The 18270-nt window shown below is 43.3% G+C and overlaps 1 protein-coding gene across 1 annotated transcript in view; it reads left to right on the top strand.

Moving 5' to 3' along the window:
* mrpl3 (mitochondrial ribosomal protein L3) overlaps positions 1-5976 on the top strand; it is a 49717-nt gene extending 43741 nt beyond the window's left edge. The window contains exon 10 of the mRNA XM_055658650.1: positions 5351-5976. Coding sequence (XP_055514625.1) covers positions 5351-5500 — 150 coding nt within the window. The 3' untranslated portion in view covers positions 5501-5976. The remainder of the gene's footprint in view (positions 1-5350) is intronic.
* Positions 5977-18270: the final 12294 nt, after the last annotated feature.

The following is an 18270-nucleotide window of genomic DNA, read 5'->3' as shown; positions in this document are numbered from 1 at the left end:
CCAATATTTTCTGCTTTTGCTTTATACTTTCCCAGGATCTTATTGTGGATCTTTATTGTCAGGGTTAATTGATCAGCCATGATCATATTGAATGGCGGTGCAGGCCCGAAGGGCCGAATGGCCTACTCATGCACCTATTTTCTATGTTTCTATGTGCATATGGGGGCAGGTTGTATTGCGAGTTACATGCAAAACCCATTCTCTTAAACCTTTCTGTGCAAAAGCTGACAATGATTTGGAGTTTAACTAGCATTCTCTTAGCGTGAAGCTTATTAGGAGTGAGATACAGAATTGCAGTGAGATTTCTAAATGTTGGGGCAGTATTTCCAAAGATTAAAATCGTAGCATGCATTCTTAAAAAAAAAGTGCAATTTTGATAACCTGTGTCATTTGTCCAGACAATACATTAGCTTCATTAATTCTGATTTTGACTCAATTTTGTATGTGCAAAACTTCATCGCCAACTCTCTGATCCAAAATTGATGCGTTTCAGATTTCCCATCTGCAGTCTCTGAAGCCATTATTTGTACAATTACGTTTTTAAAGAATCACTAAGAAAATTGGCAGTTTATTTATTGAAAATGAGGTGATGATTGCCAGTTCCACTAAGCCTGGTGTGTTCCATTTCACCGCTATTATTCTCATTCTTTACTGATGTTTTGTGTGGAGCACATGTAATGAGTTATTGCTGTATTGCTCAAGTAATTATGTGTGGGGCCATAGGAGATTAGCGGGGTTTTAAATGAATAGTTGCCATCGGTCATCACCAGGGAGCATTATGTGGAGTCTGGAGAGTTAAGAGAGGGTATGCTGATATTCTGAAGCATGTCTGTTTCAGGAAAAAAGTACAATAGCACACAATAAACAGTAGATAAGTTAGTGGAGAAGCACCCTGGTGTAGATTGCTGGGAGGAGATTGCTGAGGTACTGACAGGTGTTTTTGCATCTTGGTTAGCAATGGGTGAGGTACCGAAAGACTGGAGGATAGCTAATTTCCAAAAAGGCAGAAGAGAATAAGCCTACTTAAATAATGTTTTATGGTCACTTGGAAAGGCAGGGATGAGGAGTCAGCATGATTTAGTATATGGGCTATAATGTATCACAAATCTAAGTTTCTTTAGTTAACTAAGAAAATTGAAGGCAAAGCAGTGGGCACCAACTTTAGTAAAGCTTATTAGAAATTCCTGCATGGAGGATGGCCCAGAAAGGTAAGGCACAAGGAATTCCAAGGCATGTTGACAAACTGAAACTAATATTGACTTAATGATAGGAAACAGAGGGTAATGGTGGGTGGGTGTTTGTCCGACTTAAGTATTTAATAAGTGGTGCACTGCACGGATTGGTCCAGGAAAGCTTGTTTGTAATCGGTGGAAATGTATGAGAATGTAGATCTCATCAGTAAACTGGCAGTTGGCACGAAAATTGGTGGAGTCATAGATAGCAAAGAAGTCAAGTGTTTATAATTGTCGTATGTACTGACAACGGAACAATGACTTTTTGATTTGTAGCAGCGTGGCAGGCCTGTAAACATAGTACACATAGATAATACAGAATAAACAAAATAAAAAAATAAATTAGTAACCTCAATACCAGTGCAAAAAAGCCCAAAGTTCTTATTGCAATCAAAGACTGTCCACAGTTCATTGTTGAGGTTATCGTTGTGAATGGTCATTTGGGGATACAGCAGGACCCAGATCTGTTGGACAGTTATATGGAGTGGTGCTTGATCCAAACAAGTATGAATAAAGCATTTTGCAAAGTCACATTCTGGCAGGATATATAAGGTAAATGGCAGGAACCTAAGGAGCGTTGACGTTCAAAGAGACCTTGGGCGTAAGTCCAAAGCTCCCTAAAAATAGTGACACGTTGGATAAGATTGTGAAGAAGGCATTTGATATGTTTGCCTTCAAAGGTTGAAGCATGGATTGTATGAATTGGAACAATGAGACTTATTCTCATTGCACACTAGAAAGGATTTGATAGTAGTAGAGTGAATGCATAAAAGATTTACTAGGACAGCAGAGTCTAGAACTGGAGATCACATTTAAGTTGATGTTTATAGTGAAATGCAGATGAGCATCATGGAATGGATGATGGGGTGAAATGGCTAGTTCTATGCTGTTTGATTCCAGTTGTATCCAATTATAATTTCCCAGTAATGGAGAAGTCTGAAAAATTATGAAGGATATAGAAATGGTACTCAGTAATAAGCTTTTCCTCATAACAGAGGTATCTATAAACAAGACAGAGATTTAAGTTAAGGCACAAAAGATTTGGAGGAGATACAAGGAAGATAGGGCGGCACAGTGGTGGAGCTGCTACCTCACAGAGTCAGAGACCCAGTTCGACCCTGACCTCGGGTGCTGTCTGCGTGACGTTTTCACATTCTCCCTGTGACTGTGTTGGTTTCCTTCAGGTGCTCCGCTTTCCACCCACATCCCAAAGACGAATTGGCTGCTGTAAATTGTCTCTAGTGTGAAGGTAGTGGATGCAAAGGTGGGATAATACAGACCTAGTGTGAACTAGTAGTTGGCATGGACCTGGTGGGCTAAAGAGCCTGTTTCCATGTTGTATCTCTAAAACTAAGACTAAAAAGTTAATTTTATCACCCAGAGACCCAACCCGGAACGTTGCTCATTCAGCGAGTCAGGCAGCATCTCTGGAAGACATGGATGAACAACGGGTTGGGACTCTTCTAAAGGCTGATTGCAGTAGGGTAGAGAAAGTGGGGAAAAAAGGTCGGGGCTGGATAAAGCCAGAGGGATATACGTGGAAGGGATTAGGGGGAAAGGGGATGGGATTGTGGGAGAAATGTGTGCATACCAGGGTGGGGCATAGGAACAAAAGAGGGGAATAAAAAGGTGGGGGTCTTACCTAAAATTGGAGAATTTGGTGTTCATGCGATTGGGCTGTAAGCTTTCCAAGTGGAATACGCGGTTCTGTTCCTCCAGTTTGCATGTGGCCTCACTGGCATTGGTGGCAGATCATGACAGAAATATCTGAATGGGAAAGGGAGTTAAAATGGTTAGCAACCAGGAGATTTTGAAGGCCAAGGTAGACAGCACAAGTGTTCGGGGAAACAATCCTCTAGTCTAAGCCTGGTTTCGTTAATCTAAACAAACCCACATCAGGAGTATCAAATGCAGTAGATGAGATTACAGGATGTGCTTGTGAACTTTTGGCTCACCTGGAAGGAGAGGGTGCAGGCTTCTCCTGTCCTCCTTTCTCCATGGCCTCCTGTGTGTGGACACAGGAGAAAGGGCTGCAGGAGACAGTGGCTGGGCAGTGGGCGGTTTGGGTGGGATGGGATGTGATAATCTGGAGCTTTGAATAACTAGTACTAAACCAGTAAAAAGAGCACCAGTTATAATGTATTGCGCTGCCTGAGTATAGAGTAGTTTAGTGCCTGCAAGTGGCCAGTTTAATATTGCGCTGGTAGTGGCATTGACTTTGCCAGTTATTACATTGGTTGGGACAAGAGTACCAAGAAAAATAGAAGAATTGATTTCCTTATCGCTAAAATAAAAATTAATTTGTAGCAGATCAGTGGTGAAATGCACAGATCTACAGTTTAGGTTTCTTGAAGACACAAGGTAAATTGTTTACATTATTTTGCACTCTTTATTGGTGGGAATGCTATCTTAATGTTATTACAGAGTGTTGCAGGGAACGGTGCTCTCCATCAGACATCAAAATGTTTTATAGGAAAATGCCAGAAACTGGTGACAGGAACTGCAAGATCTGCATGTGCATGAAAATCCCGATTGCTGATAGTCAAATGAAGAAATATTAACTGTTGTGGGAAGCTGCTGATAACTCCTGTGTATTATTCTAGACCAATTATTTTGCAAAAAACATGCATAATGCAACATTCATTAATGGAAAAATAATCTTATACCAATTGTATAGCCACCTTTAGGCCATTGAGTCTGCAGCCTAAAATTGTCATTACATTTATTTATAATGTATATTCTGCACAATACTTTGTTATGCAAAATTGTTTTATTCATGAAGGCTAAAGGTATTTGAAGTGGAGTAATGCAAATTGTTTCTCAGTTTTGTCTATTTATGTTTTCAACAAAAATGTTTTGTTATAAACAATCCACAAGTCTTATTATTCAACATTCTTGCGCATTTCAAGGCTTGGATTAGTTTAGTTTATTTGGCACCAGCACTAAACAATGTAGATGCATGTGATTTGTCCACCACATATTCTTGTCTCCCTTTCATAAAATGGTAAGAAAATTAAGGTCAAGATTATCCCAATATCACTCTTAATTTCATACTGGGCGGTAGACCTCAATCTAAAACTGACCCAACTCATTGCTGCAAAGTTGATTAATTGCTTATAACTGGTGGTGTAACTCGCCCAATCAAATTCTGCACCTCAATTTCTCTTGGCTTCCTAAGATCTGAGTATTTACATGTTCCAGAAATGTACAAAAAATGTACAAGTATGCACCACCATTTCCCAAGAGAGGAAGATTCTTAATAGGTCTTAATCATCTTTTAGCAAAAACAAACTTTTTCTCAATTGCTCACTGTATATTCAGTATCTACATTAATAATTATTAATTATGCATTTGCACTATTGTTACAACAAACTGGCATGTGGCAGATCGGCAATAAAGTGAAAGTGTGGAAAAAATTTGCATCTCCCTTATGTTGCCATCAATAATAAGGTGGCATGTGTAGCTGGATAAAATGTGCACTTTGTGTAAAAATTCCCACATCAAATGTTTTTATAGGTATTGGGTTTCCAGAGTTCAATTACCAAATTCATTAAATATGTCGGATTTTGGAATTTTCACGCATTTGTTGTAAAAAAAATATCATTGCCAACGATGTCTAATAACTGTTGGTGTAGTCCATTCAGATCTATTGATGGATTGCTAAATTACTTGTTTACCAGGCCTCGTGCCTTTGGCTTTAGACGATGAAGGCATGAAATCGTGTTGGAAGAACAATGAACATGAGTGAAAGTACATCTTTTGCATCAAATGCCGAGATGGTACAATGAAATCATTTTTTTTGAATTATGTCAATTTAAAGTTGGGATCTTCCATATTAGGACTACATCAGCACTTAGTGTCTTCAAAAAAGACCTTAAGCATTTATAATGTTTGCCCGGGCAGATAAGTTCACATATGATGCAAAATGAAATTATAGCATGTGTTGGAAATCTAAATTAAAATTAAGAAAATTTAGTTAAATGGTAAAAGTTTCTCAAAGTTAATGTTCCATGGGAGTGAGTTTTATAGTTGGTTTGAAATTATGTTTCTTTGTTACATTAATTCATTCTGACTGATAAAAATCTATGCTGTTCTTCCAATGTTTTGTTTTATAACAGGTCATTGATACGATGTTACCTAACCGTCAAGAAGAAAATAAGAATCCACCATTTCCAACTTACTTTGCGGATGAAAGCGAAGAGCTGCCAGAAGACCTGTTTGATGATGAAATGTTCCAATTCACTGAGCCCTCTGTCAGTGTTGCCTAATGTTTGAGACGCACAAGGTGTCAAGTCTCTTGTCTCAGATATCCCGGCTGCCTCTTTCATCCAGAGCTCGGGTTTTCTTTATATCTTGGCTTGTGCCATTTGACTTATTCAGTGAAAGCTGAAGCAAAATTTAAACCAACATATCAGTGAAGAGTCGCTGTAAATTGAAAATACAAGAAAGTAAAGATACAATTTGTTGTGTAACCTTGATGTCTGAAGTTACGTTATGGACACAGAATATTCCTTTAAGAGATGAATTTACTGCATAATACTACTGGGAGGCATTATGAAAAGAAAGATAATTGTGCAAAGCAGTGAATTTTATTCATTGCAACCCTCCAATGGCCTGCAGAATTCCCAACATTTTCCAGGTTGATTCAATTAATGCATCTGATTATTGTTTAAAATAGAGAGAATGGTTACGAGGAGTATATTCAGCATAAAGTATATATGAAATAAAAACATGTTTTTTTACCGTCATCTCCTCTAGGCATCTTAATTTGTGTTTTTGAAGTTACTTTACAATGAGTATTATGATAATGCTTTGTTGCTGGAGAGATCAAGAGTTCATACATAACTGGTTTTGGTTGAGTTTGCTAAATTAGAAAGGGAATTGGTGTTAAAATTACAGTTGGCTTCAGCGGCACTGAATTTACACAGAACCACCGCATTTAATCCATGTGTATCAGCAGAGCTATTGTTTTTACTAAATGTTTCATTAGTTGTGCAAAAATCCTAAGCACATTTCAATAAACACATTCTACTTAAATGGCATCGTTTAAAAGAACAAAAATGTTTCAGGATATTTAGGTAAGAGGCTGAGTGGTTAAGGGAATGAATTCCACATTGTCAGCCTTGATAACTGAAGGCAACGCTGCCCGCAGTGAATTGATTAACAATGGACAAGAGCTCAGAATAAGAAGTGAGCAGATATCTCAAAGTTGTTGGACTGGAGCACAAGCAGCTTCCTTTGATCATGTATGTAGAGAAGAACAAGGAAGTCGGGCATTGGTCACGTATTTTCCCAAGTAACAAAAATTTGGATAATGCAGCCAATGGTTTAGTCAGACAAAACATAAGTTCCATGAAAATCACTAATTTGTTTCCATTTCAGCATGGTTAAATATTTATGTTCAATATGCATTGATACGTCAGCTAAAGTTGGCAGTTCTGCATCATAGTTTTAGACTCATCTGGAAATACCATTTACTTACATTCTCTTCATCCCAATTTAAATTAAGAAACTGTTTAAACTTCTACATTATCACATTAGGTTGTATTTGGCTTTATCCTCCCTTTAATCAATTTACACTGTAAATTATCTGAGCTTTTTCAAGTTGATTAAAATATCATGGATTTGTATTTCTACTGAGCTTGTATTGAGGGCAATTTTTTAATGCTGCGTTGTGGTTAGGTTTGGTCTTAGGTTTTGGTCTTATCTTTTATTTGAGTAACAGGCTGCCTCTAATACTAAAACAGCATCCAATTTACCATGGTATTGTTACCAAGCCATTAATGTGGAAATATCCAATGACCAGAGCAGAACCGGATCAGTTTGGTTCCAGACCCCAAGAAAGGGAGTTTGTAGAGTGCCTCCGAGATGGATTCTTGGAGCAGCTTGTACTGGAGCCTACCAGAGAAAAGGCAATTCTGGATTTAGTGTTGTCTAAAGAACTAGATTTAATAAGGGAACTCAAGGTAAAGGAACTGCTAGGAGGTAGTGACCATAATATGATGTTTTAATCGGCAATTTGAGAGGAAGAAGGTTAAATCAGAAGTGTCAGTGTTGCAATTGAACAAAAGGGACTATGAAGGCATGAGAGAGGGGTTGGCCAAGGTCGACTCGAAAAGTATCCTAGCAGGGATGACGGTGAAACACCAATTTCTGGGCATAATCCAGAAGATGCAGGATAATTTAATTCCAAAGAGGCAGAAAGATTAAGGGGAGTAAGAGGCAACCGTGGCTGACCAGGGAAGTTAGGGGTGGGATAAAACTAATAGAAAAGATGCATAACGCAGCAAAGAGTAGCCGGAAACCAAAGGATGGGAAACTTTCAAAGGACAACTGAAAGTAATAAAAAGGGCCAGGGAAAAGATGAAGTACAAGGGTAAGCTGGTCAAGAATATAAAGAAGGATAGTAAAAGCTTCTTTAGGTATGTTAAGAGAAAAAGATTAGTAAAGACAAATGTGGGTCCCTGAAGGCAGAAACAGGTGAAATAATTATGGGGAACAGGGAAATGGCGGAAGAGTTGAACAGGTACTTTGGTTCTGTCTTCCTTAGTGAAGACAGAACCAATCTCCCAGGTGTACTAGAGAACAGAGGATCTAGGAAGACAGAGGAAGTAAAAGAAATTTGCATGAGGTGAGAAATAGAATTGGGAAGACTGATGGGACTGGCTGATAAATCCCCAGGGTCTGATGGTCTGCATCCCAGGGTACTCAAGGAGGTGGCTCTAGAAATCGTGGACGCATTGGTGATCATTTTCCAATGTTCTATAGATTCAGGATCAGTTCCTGTGGATTGGAGGGTAGCTGATGTTATCCCACTTTTCAAGAAAGGAGTGAGAGAGAAAATGGGGAATTATAGACCAGTTAGCCTGCTTCGGTGGTGGGGAAGATTCTGGAGTTAATGATCAAAGAAGTAATAACGGCGCATTTGGATAACAGTAAAAGGATTAGTCCAAGTCAGCATGGATTTATGAAAGGGAAATCATGCTTGACTAATCTTCTGGAATTTTTTGAGGATGTGAAAGTAAAATGGATGAAGGAGAGCCAGTGGATGTAATGTATCTAGACTTTCAGAAAGCCTTTGACAAGGTCCCACACAGGAGATTAGTGGACAAAATTAGAGCACATGGTATTGGGGGTATTGATAGAGAATTGGTTGGCAGCCAGGAAACAAAGAATAGGAATAAACGGGTCCCTGTCAGAATGGCAGGCAGTGGCGAGTGGAGTGCCGCAAGGCTCGGTGCTGGGGCCGCAACTATTTACAATGCATATTAATGATTTGGATGATGGGATTAAAAGTAACACTAACAAATTTGCAGATTACACAAAGCTGGGTGGCAGTGTGAATTTCGAAGAGGATGCTAGGAGGTTGCAGGGTGACTTGGACAGATTGAGTGAGTGGGCAGATGCAGTATAATGTAGATAAATGTGAGGTTATCCACTTTGGCGGCAAGAGCAAGGAGGCAGATTATTATCTCAATGGTGTCAGATTAGGAAAATGGGAAGTGCAACGAGACCTGGGTGTCCTTGTACACCATTCACAAAGTAAACATGCAGGTACAGCAGGCAGTGAAGAAAGCTAATGGCATGTTGGCCTCATAACGAGAGGATTTGAGTATAGGAGTAAATAGGTCCTTCTGCAGTTGTACAGGGCCCTGGTGAGACCACATCTGGAGTATTGTGTGCAGTTTTGGTCTCCTAATTTAAGGAAGAACATGCTTGTTATTGAGGCAGTGCAGTGTAGGTTCACGAGGTTAATCCCCGGGATGGCAGGACGGTCATATGAGGAAAGATTGGAAAGACTGGGCTTGTATTCACTGGAATATAGAAGGATGTGAGGAGATCTCATAGAACCATATAAAATTATAAAAGGACTGGACATGCTAGATGCAGACAAAAATGTTCCAAATGTTGGCAGAGTCCAGAACCAGGGGCCACAGTCTAAGAATAAAGGGGATGTTTAAGAAAGAACTGCAGATGCTGGAAAAATCGAAGGTAAACAAAAAAGCTGGAGAAACTCAGCGGGTGAGGCAACATTTATGGAGCAAAGGAATAGGCGACGTTTCGGGTCAAGACCCTTCTTAAGAGTGATGTCGGGGGGGGGAGGGGGGGGCAGGAAAAAGAAAGGAAGAGGCAGAGACAGTAGGCTGTGGGAGAGCTGGCAAGAGGAGGGGAGCAGGGAGAAAGCAAGGATTACCTGAAATTGGAGGTCAATGTTCATACTGCTGGGGTGTAAACTACCCAAGCAAAATATGATATAAGCGTGGGATGTTCAATGCTCAGTTCAGAAATGTGGCTAAATAGACACTTGCCTTTATCCTGAATGGGTGCAACGTGCTTCTGTTGTGCTGCAGCAAGCACGAATTTCATTGTTCTATCTGGAACAATAAAAAACTTGACTCTCTTGACTTCCTTACCAACTGACCACAATTAATGAGGATAGGTGACAAATCCTCAACACTGGTGCACCGCAGGATGCATTCTCAGCCTCCTTCATTACTCCTTATACACCCACCACAAAACTTACGAAATAAGGGGTTGGACAGGCTAGATGCAGGACTTGTTCCCATGTTAGGGAAGTCCAGGACAAGGGGTCACAAGCTTAAGGATAAGGGGAAAATCCTTTAACTTTTTTTCTGGTGAATCTCTGGAACTCTCTGCCACAGAGGGTAGTTGAGGCCAGTTCATTGGCTATTTTAAGAGGGAGTTAGATGTGGCCCTTGTGGCTAAGGGGATCAGGGGGTGGAGGAAGGCAGGTGCAGCCATCATCAAATGGCGGTGCAGGCTCCCGAATGGCCTACTCCTTACCTAACATGTTTCTACATGTGCAGTCAAATATAAATCCAACTTCTTTAGACTGCTTAGGAAGTTTGTCATGAACCCAACGACTCTCTCGAACCTCTACAGATGCACTGTAAAAACCATCTTGGCATGGATTGAAAACCGATTCATCCAAGACTGCAAACAATGTCAGAGAATTGTGGACACACCCCAGACCATCACACAAACAGACCTCCCGTCCATTGACTCCATCTACACTTCACCCTGCCTGGCAAAGCCACCAGCATAATCATGGATTAGTCTTACCCCCATCACTCCCTTTTCTCCCCTCTCCCATCGGGCAAGAGGTGCAGAAGTGTGAAAACGGATACCTCCAGATTTATGGGCCTGTCCCACTTACGCAACATTTTAGGTGACTACAGGAGACTATGAGGTCGCCACATGTTCGCCGGAGGTTGCTGGGGTGTCGCCTGCATGGTGGTGAGTAGTTCCCAACATGTTGAAAAATTAGTGGTGACCAGAATTTTGATGCTGTGGAGAGTAGCGAGAATTCTCGTGACATAGGTGCAGTGGTAGTGGGCCGCCAGGAGGTCGTAGGTTGTCGTCAGCTCTCGTAGGTTGTCGCCGGTGCAACCAATGAATTTAATTGGCTCATTGGGGGAACCAAGGATAATCGATCTGTAATGTTAATGTCCGCCGAGCTACACAGCGGTGTATCTCTGGCTTCTTAAAAGTTGTCTCTACTCCTCCCCCCCCCCCACTTCTTCCCCTCCCCCTCTCCCCCCCCTTTTAAAGGACTTAAGTGACCTTTCCCTTACACTGTGCTTTCACCATCTTAATTACAGCGCCAACCTTCCTGTTCATCGTGGTGTGTGTCTGTATCAAATTAGTTTTGCACCCTGTGAATTTCACTCAGACAGCGCCCCCCCCCCCGCTTGTCCTGTCCCCCCCCCCCCCCCCCCGCACCCCCCACCCCCCCCCCCCCCGCACCCCCCCCCCCCCCCCCCCCCCCCCCCTCTCCCCCCCCCCCCCACCCCCCCCCACCCGCCCCCGCCCCCCCCCCCCCCCCCCCCCCCCGCCCTCCTTCCGCTTGTCCTGCCTGCATAACTGGCTGGTGAAGGAAGCGATGTGTGTATGCGTTCCAATCTGTGACAGTCGCCGGTTTTTCAGCGACCTGCTACGACTTGACAGCCGCCGGCAGTCGCCTGAAAAACCGCCTAAATGGGACAGGCCCATTAGGGATAATGGTGTCATTAGGTAACTGAACCATCCTATCATCAAGTAGAGAGCAGACCTGATCTACCATCTATCTCATTGGCGGCTCTTGGACTATCTTTAATCGGACTTTACTGTAATTTGTCTTGCACTAAACATTATTCCTTTTATCCTCAATCTGTACTCTGTGGACAATTTGATTGTAATCTCATATAGTCTTTCCACTGACTGGACAGCACTCAACAAAAAAAGCTTTTCACCCTACGTCAGTATACGTGGCAATAATAAACTAAACTAAACTTCTATGATGGTTGCAAATGTCAAGCCTCTGCTCATATCCTGCCCTTACTCAGCTCTAGTTTATGAAGCATTGCAGTTGGGTCCTTTGGTTAAAAGGGGGTGTGTGTAGAGGAAGTTGGGGACTATTCCTGTAATCCTTTGTCTACTGCCCACCTGTGCCTCTCAGTCAGAAGATTTTGGGTTTCAGTTCCACTTGAGATGAATGCGGAAATGTGGACAGATGCTCCAATACAATGCTGAAGGAGTGATACATTACTGTTGCCACATGTTTTTGATGAGAATCTAAAGTGAAGCTCTATTTACACACTCATCAGGGAAGAAATAGATTTGGTAGGGGCTTAAGTTGTCCAGGATGCATTAAATCAGCATTTAGACCAGTGGTTCTTAACCTGGGGGTCGGGACCCCCATGGGGGGGGGTCGTTTGGGGCTTTACCGGGGGACATGAAGGGGTCATAAATAACATATCCATTTGTTGAGACCATTTTTAGGAACCTAGCAAAGGTACATACCACATACAGTATTTTGTTCGAGTAAGCTCGTACGCATGCCAAAAAGGTTAGGAACCACCAATTTAGACCATGTTACTACAGACACATTCACTGCTTTGTCCTTTGCATATTGACAAAAAGGTGGGGAGGCTAACTTGACATAAGGGAACCTGCTGCATACTCAGGCTACCTTGAATACGGGACTTGCTTTTGACATTTTCCAATCTGTTTCCTACAGTTCATCCAGGAAATTCTAGAAAAGGGGCATCAGGAGGCCATTTAGTGCCAAAAGTATCTCAAAGATTGAGGAGTTTCAACAGAGCAGCAGTCCGTAACGCCGACGCATATGGCACACATCCAGGACATCACGGACTACAGAACCTCAGAAATCACCCCCAATTGAGCGACGCCTCCTTCCTTGAGGAGCTCAATCACTTCTATGGCCGCTTCGACAGGGACAATCTAGAGACAGCCATCAAGGCTGAGAAGTATCTCAGCCGGAGGACCAATCTTGGGGAACGGCCTGCTAACCAGCAGCCGTCCTGTTTAGGACTAATCGCGTAAGGCTGCTAGTTTTTAGTTAGTCCCCGGTGCGTCTCAGTCTGTGCTGAGCAGCTGACTTTCGTGTGGGGGGTGAGGTGGCAATTCACTTGCCCAAGCAGGTCCCCACCTTGTCGGTGAAGCCACCTTTTCGTGCCAGTGCCAAAACACTCCCTGCGACCAGCCTCGACGACTTCCAGCCTGTTGCACTGGAGCGCTCATCACCAAGGCGGAGAGGCTGCCCTGCACACCTCAAAACCTGCCTACCCCCCACACTGGATCCCTATCAGTTTGCCTACCGCAAGAACGGAGTACAGAGGATGCCATCTCAACGGCACTTCACTCCGCCCTCGCCCCACCTCGACAACAGAGACACCTACGTGAGAATGGTGTTCGACTTTAGCTCAGCATTCAACACCATTATTCCATCAAAACTGATCACCAAACTCGGTAACCTGGGCATCGACCCCTCCCTCTGCAACTGGATACTGGACTTTCTAACCAACAGACCCCAGTCTGTGAGGTTAGACAAGCACACCTCTTCAACCCCACCCTAGAAAGTGGCCGTTCCTCAGGGCTGTGCCGCTGAGAGGACTCTACTCCCTCTTCGCCTATGCAACACACCCCGGTACAACGGCCAGGACACCATCGGGCAAGTATGTAGATGCAACAACGATGATTGGCCTCATCAGGGTGAACTTGGAGCTGGGGACAGGACATTGGAGCCTCCCCCACAGTGGCAGCCATGGTGGGGGACAACAACCTGGCCCTTATCCAAGAAGACCATGGAGTCATTGTAGAAGATGGAAGTCCATGAGGAGGCACGCACACCCCCATCCACTTTAACGGGACGGAGGTGGAACGTGTTTCTAGCTTCAGGTGTTTTTGAGTTTTTGTTTCTCCGATGACCTCTCTTGTTTTTACATTACCTGTACTCTGATCATATAACCATCATCACCATCTAACTTCCTGACAGACTGAAACAGGCCATCTCGGCCCTCAGATCCATGGTGAACTTCTAATTTTTGCACCTTCGAGACCTGCTTACCAACTGCATCACATAACCCTCCATTCCAACTTCTCTCCATATGCCTATCCAAGGCATTTTAGATGATGGTGAAAATGAACGCATCACCGGTTCCACGCTTCCCTCCATTGAGCTCTGTCCACAAGCAAGCACCACTGTCTGCGTGCGGAGTTCCCCTCATTACGCCAAGGACTTCTCACCCCAACCATGAAGTGTTGTCCCTCCTACCATCCGAATCTTCCCTATTCTCCGTTGGGAAACCAGCAGGTCCAGGAACAGCTTCTGTCCGGCGGCTGTCACTCTACTCAAAAGACCTCTACCTCGGCGACTGCCAATCAAACCACCCCCCCCCCCCCCCCCCCCCCCCCCCCCCCCCCCCCCCCCCGGACACTTATTATTTTTTTTATTCAACCTTTGCTATGTCCAAAGAAAGGGAGCCCTAACTTGTTCAACGTTTCTCTGTACTTAGTTGCTGACAATGACAGGCAACAATCTAGTAATTTGAATCTGAACTCTGCTGCATACTCTGCTTCCTTGAATAACTTGCATTTGACATTTTCCAATCTGTTTCCCAGGAAAGGAAATTCTAGAAAAAAGACATTCAGAATTTAGTAAGAAAGTATCTCAAAGATGTTAGTTCCACAGAGCAGCAGTCAGTAACGCAGCATCATATTTGACACTTTGGACAAGACTTAAATCAACAGAAATCTGACATAATTGAGTACAGTCGGTCCATATTAATAGCTGATCAACTGTTTACAGTCTCACAGTTATGACACTGTTGCACTTCAATGCTGAGAAGTATCTCAGGAGGAGGAGCCATCTTGGGGAACGGCTGCTAACCAGCAGCCGTCCGTTTAATTCGCGTTTTTTATAGTTTTTAGTTAGTCCTGTGTCTCGTCCGTTTGGAGAAATGGACTTTCTAATGTGGGGGGTAGGTGGCAATTTTATTTCTATGTCCCTACCTGGTCGGCGAGGCAGCTTTTTCTACGGGCTGCCCGTCGACCCGTCCTCGCGGCCTACCAGCGGGCCTGGAGCGCCGTTTCCTGGCGGGGACCGCCCAGCACCTCGGCCTTTGTGGTGGCACAGCGCTGGAGCGCTATCATGGAGCGGAGCGGGCGATGCCTTGCCTGGGTCACTGCGCTGGGTCGCTGCGCTGGATCGATGCGCTGGAGCTCCAGTGAGCTGAGACCACCGTGTTCAACACCTCCGGGCTGCGGGTCTGCGGAGCGTTGCGGGCGGCGCCGATTTCAACATCGGGAGCCTGGGAGCTCCAAACCGGCGCGGCCTTGTCGGCTTCGGAAGCCGCGGTCCCCAGCTAGGAAGCGGCCGTTCCAGGTGACCCAGCCGCTGAGAGGACTCTCCCGACACCGGGGCAAGACCACCCGGTGAGAACGACCGGGAACATCAGGCCTCCGTAGAGGCAATAGCGGTGGCCTCAATAGGCCTGACTTTGAGTGAACTTGGGGTTGGGGACTGGACATTGTGCCTTCCCCCACAGTGGTATCCATTGTGGGGGGATGATTTTTTGTCTGTACGTAATCTTGTTAGTCTTTGTCCAAGATGGCTTCACATTTTTGATTTTTTGTTTTTGGACTGAATTCTGTTTTTAATTTGTGTTTCTATGATGACTATTATTTATTTTATTCTGATTATATGATTTTTATTCCTGTTAATCTCTGTAAGGTGTCCAAAAATAAAAAAATATATTATTATTATTATTATCTTCTGTACTCTATATCTTCCATTTTGCGCTATCTGTTGTACTTTAATTTGAAATTATTGTTTTTATATATAGTATTACAGGATCTGGTTGGATAGGATGCCAAACAAAGCATTTCACTGTACGTCTCACATGTGACAATAATAAACCAAAACCTTGAAAAGATGACTGAATATGTTATTTTCCTTGATGGCCACACTTGACAGAAAAGTGCATGATGTAAATTGACACGGCATCTCCAGTTGCACGGCATAAATACAACATTTTATTTGGGGTGTATGTGCTTCAGCTGATGCATCCCATCCATTAAAGTGACAAGAGGCTGTCAGTCACAGAAATGGAAAACCCTTTTCATTGTGTTTAGTCAGTACTCCATGGAGTTTCACAAGGTGATAATGTGAAAACTGCCATCAAAGACTGATGTTGTGCACAGTGAAAATACAACCTGCTACCATAATTATAGTGTGTTTTAAACAAGTAATCGACATCACTGTCGCGTAGGCTGCACCAGCCACAGATGGAATTGGACAGGGATATTGAACAAACTTGAATCCCATTTTGGCTTTTGACTCCTTGTCTAATTTCTGGGGATCGCTTTAGTGTGGTTTTACCAGGGCTGAAACTGGATTTTGTTGTGTTATGGCAGCTAAACTATAGGTGTTAACAATTACTTCATTCTAAAAATGACAGCAAATAAAAGATTTCTGCAGTACCCAAAATAAAGACAGAAATGTGGGAAACACTCAGCAGGTCAGGCAGCATTCATGGAAAGAGAAACCTAGTTAACATTACAGGTCAAGGAGCAAGATAAAGCTGAAGCATTTGCAAGAATCTTTAGCCAGAAGTGCTAAGTGAATGATCTATGACCTCATTACAGATTTGGTCCAAACATGGACAAAAACGGTGAACTTCAGAGGAGAAGTGAGAGTAACTGCCTTGATATTAAGGTGGTATTTATTCAAATATGGCATCAAGGAGTCCTGGCCAAATTGGAGTCAATGGTACTTGAGGGGGAAGGGGATGAGAACCTCCACTGGTGGAATTGTACCTAGCACAAAGGAAGATGGATATGGTGTTGGAGGTCATTCATGTTAGCTACAGTTCATCTCTGCAGGAGTACTTCAGGGTAGTGTCCTAATTCCAACCATCTTCAGCTGCTTCATCAATTGCAAATCTCAAATGTAAGGTCAGAAGTCGGGAGATTCACTGATGATTGCACAATGTGCAGTACCATTTGTGATTCATCACAATGACGCAGTCCACAACCCAATGCAGCAAGACCCGGACCATATCTGGTTCTGGGCTGACAGGTAGTAATAATATTCATGCCAAACAAGTAACGGGTAATGAACTCATCCAACAAGAGAAAATCGAGCTGTCATTCAATGGCGTTCAATTATCCTCACTGCATTGCCCATTATCAATATACTGGGGGTTACAATTGACCAGAAACTGAAAATGAATAGCAATATGCATAATATGGCTCGAAGAACAGTTCAGAGGCAAAGAATCCTGCGGCAAGCAAGTCACTTCCCAACTCCACGAAGTCTCAAGGCTTCATCTGCAAGGCTCAAGTCCGAAGTGTGATGGAATGCTTGTCTGAACTTCCTGTATGGTTTCTAACCCCCAATCAAGCTGGTTTTAACCCTCCACAAAAACAATAGCAAACCTCATATGCTGGATATTGCTGCTGGTCCTGCTGCATTGTAGCCCCCTTACAAATTTCACAGGTTCCATCTGCTCTGGAAATGGTCTCAGTGCCTCCTGAATCTAAAGCTCTTTCACAAACACCAATCCCAATGCTATGCATTTATTCGCTTTATCCTGCTAGTTGTGTACTATTTGCACTGGGCACTGAAAGTAATCCTGAGACTACCATCATCAAAGTTCTGCTTTTACCTTCTTTCCCAGCTCACTAAATCTGCTCACAAGACCTAAATCCGTTTTTTTTATTGATTGACAGATAAAGCATGAAAATAGGTCCTGTGGTCCACTATGTCCATGCCAACAACGATCACCCGTTCACACTAGTTTTATGATATTTGACTTTTGTACCCACTCCCTATAAACTAAGGCCAATGCTATTTTCCAGGCATATAAACCCACGCGGTCATAGGGAAAGGTGCAAACACCACACGAACAGTACCCAAGGTCAGGATTGAACCCGTTTCTGGCGCTGTGAGGCACATTGTGCAGCCCCCTTTTCCATCTTTATCTTTGGTACTGATGTTATCTCAATTTCTGGTTCTTCAATGCCCCTTTCAGGATGCTCTGTGGTTTTTCAGTGACATCCTTGACCTTAACACTAGGGAGGCTAATTTCATTCTGGAGTCACAGTCACGGCCTCAGAGACTCTCTGGCTACTTGAATACCCTGTCATTATTGTTCTTTCACTTTTCTTGTCCTGTACAGTGAAACTCCTCATGTTACCCCCCCCCCCCATATGGCTCTGTCTGCACCTCTCTGAGGAACGATACCCACCACAAGTGTCAAAAGGCGAGTATTTGTTATAATATTTTGGTTTCTAGTTTAATCTCTTTCAGGTTTCTTAAAATCATATCATATCTATATACTTTTAAAACTGTGTTTGTGTGTGTGTTTGTTTGTGGGTATCAGATTTGGCCTTTGATTCCTTGGACTGCCAAAACCACATGCAAAATCTCTGAGATTTTTTCCATTTCGCTAGCGATTTCACTTTTACATTCACTAAGCCGCTCATTAAATTTTGTCGTATTTATCTACACATTTTTAATATAATCCTTCCCCACTCCCCACTCACTCATTGTGGGGGCGGGCACGCACTCTCCATTCAAGCAGACGCTCTCATCTGTTTGTGGGGGCGGGTGCTTAGTGTGTGTGTGACGACACACGCTCCTCCCGCCCAACAGCTTTGGTGCATGAGACGCGCGCAGTATCTGAACACTCAGCGGTTATTCGAATTCTTCGCCAACCGTCATTCTGACTTT

This window comes from Leucoraja erinacea, chromosome 2, assembly GCF_028641065.1.
Source record: "Leucoraja erinacea ecotype New England chromosome 2, Leri_hhj_1, whole genome shotgun sequence".
NCBI classification, from domain to species: domain Eukaryota; kingdom Metazoa; phylum Chordata; class Chondrichthyes; order Rajiformes; family Rajidae; genus Leucoraja; species Leucoraja erinaceus.
The sequence above is the reverse complement of the archived record's forward strand: the minus strand, read 5'-3'. Positions and strand labels throughout refer to the sequence as shown.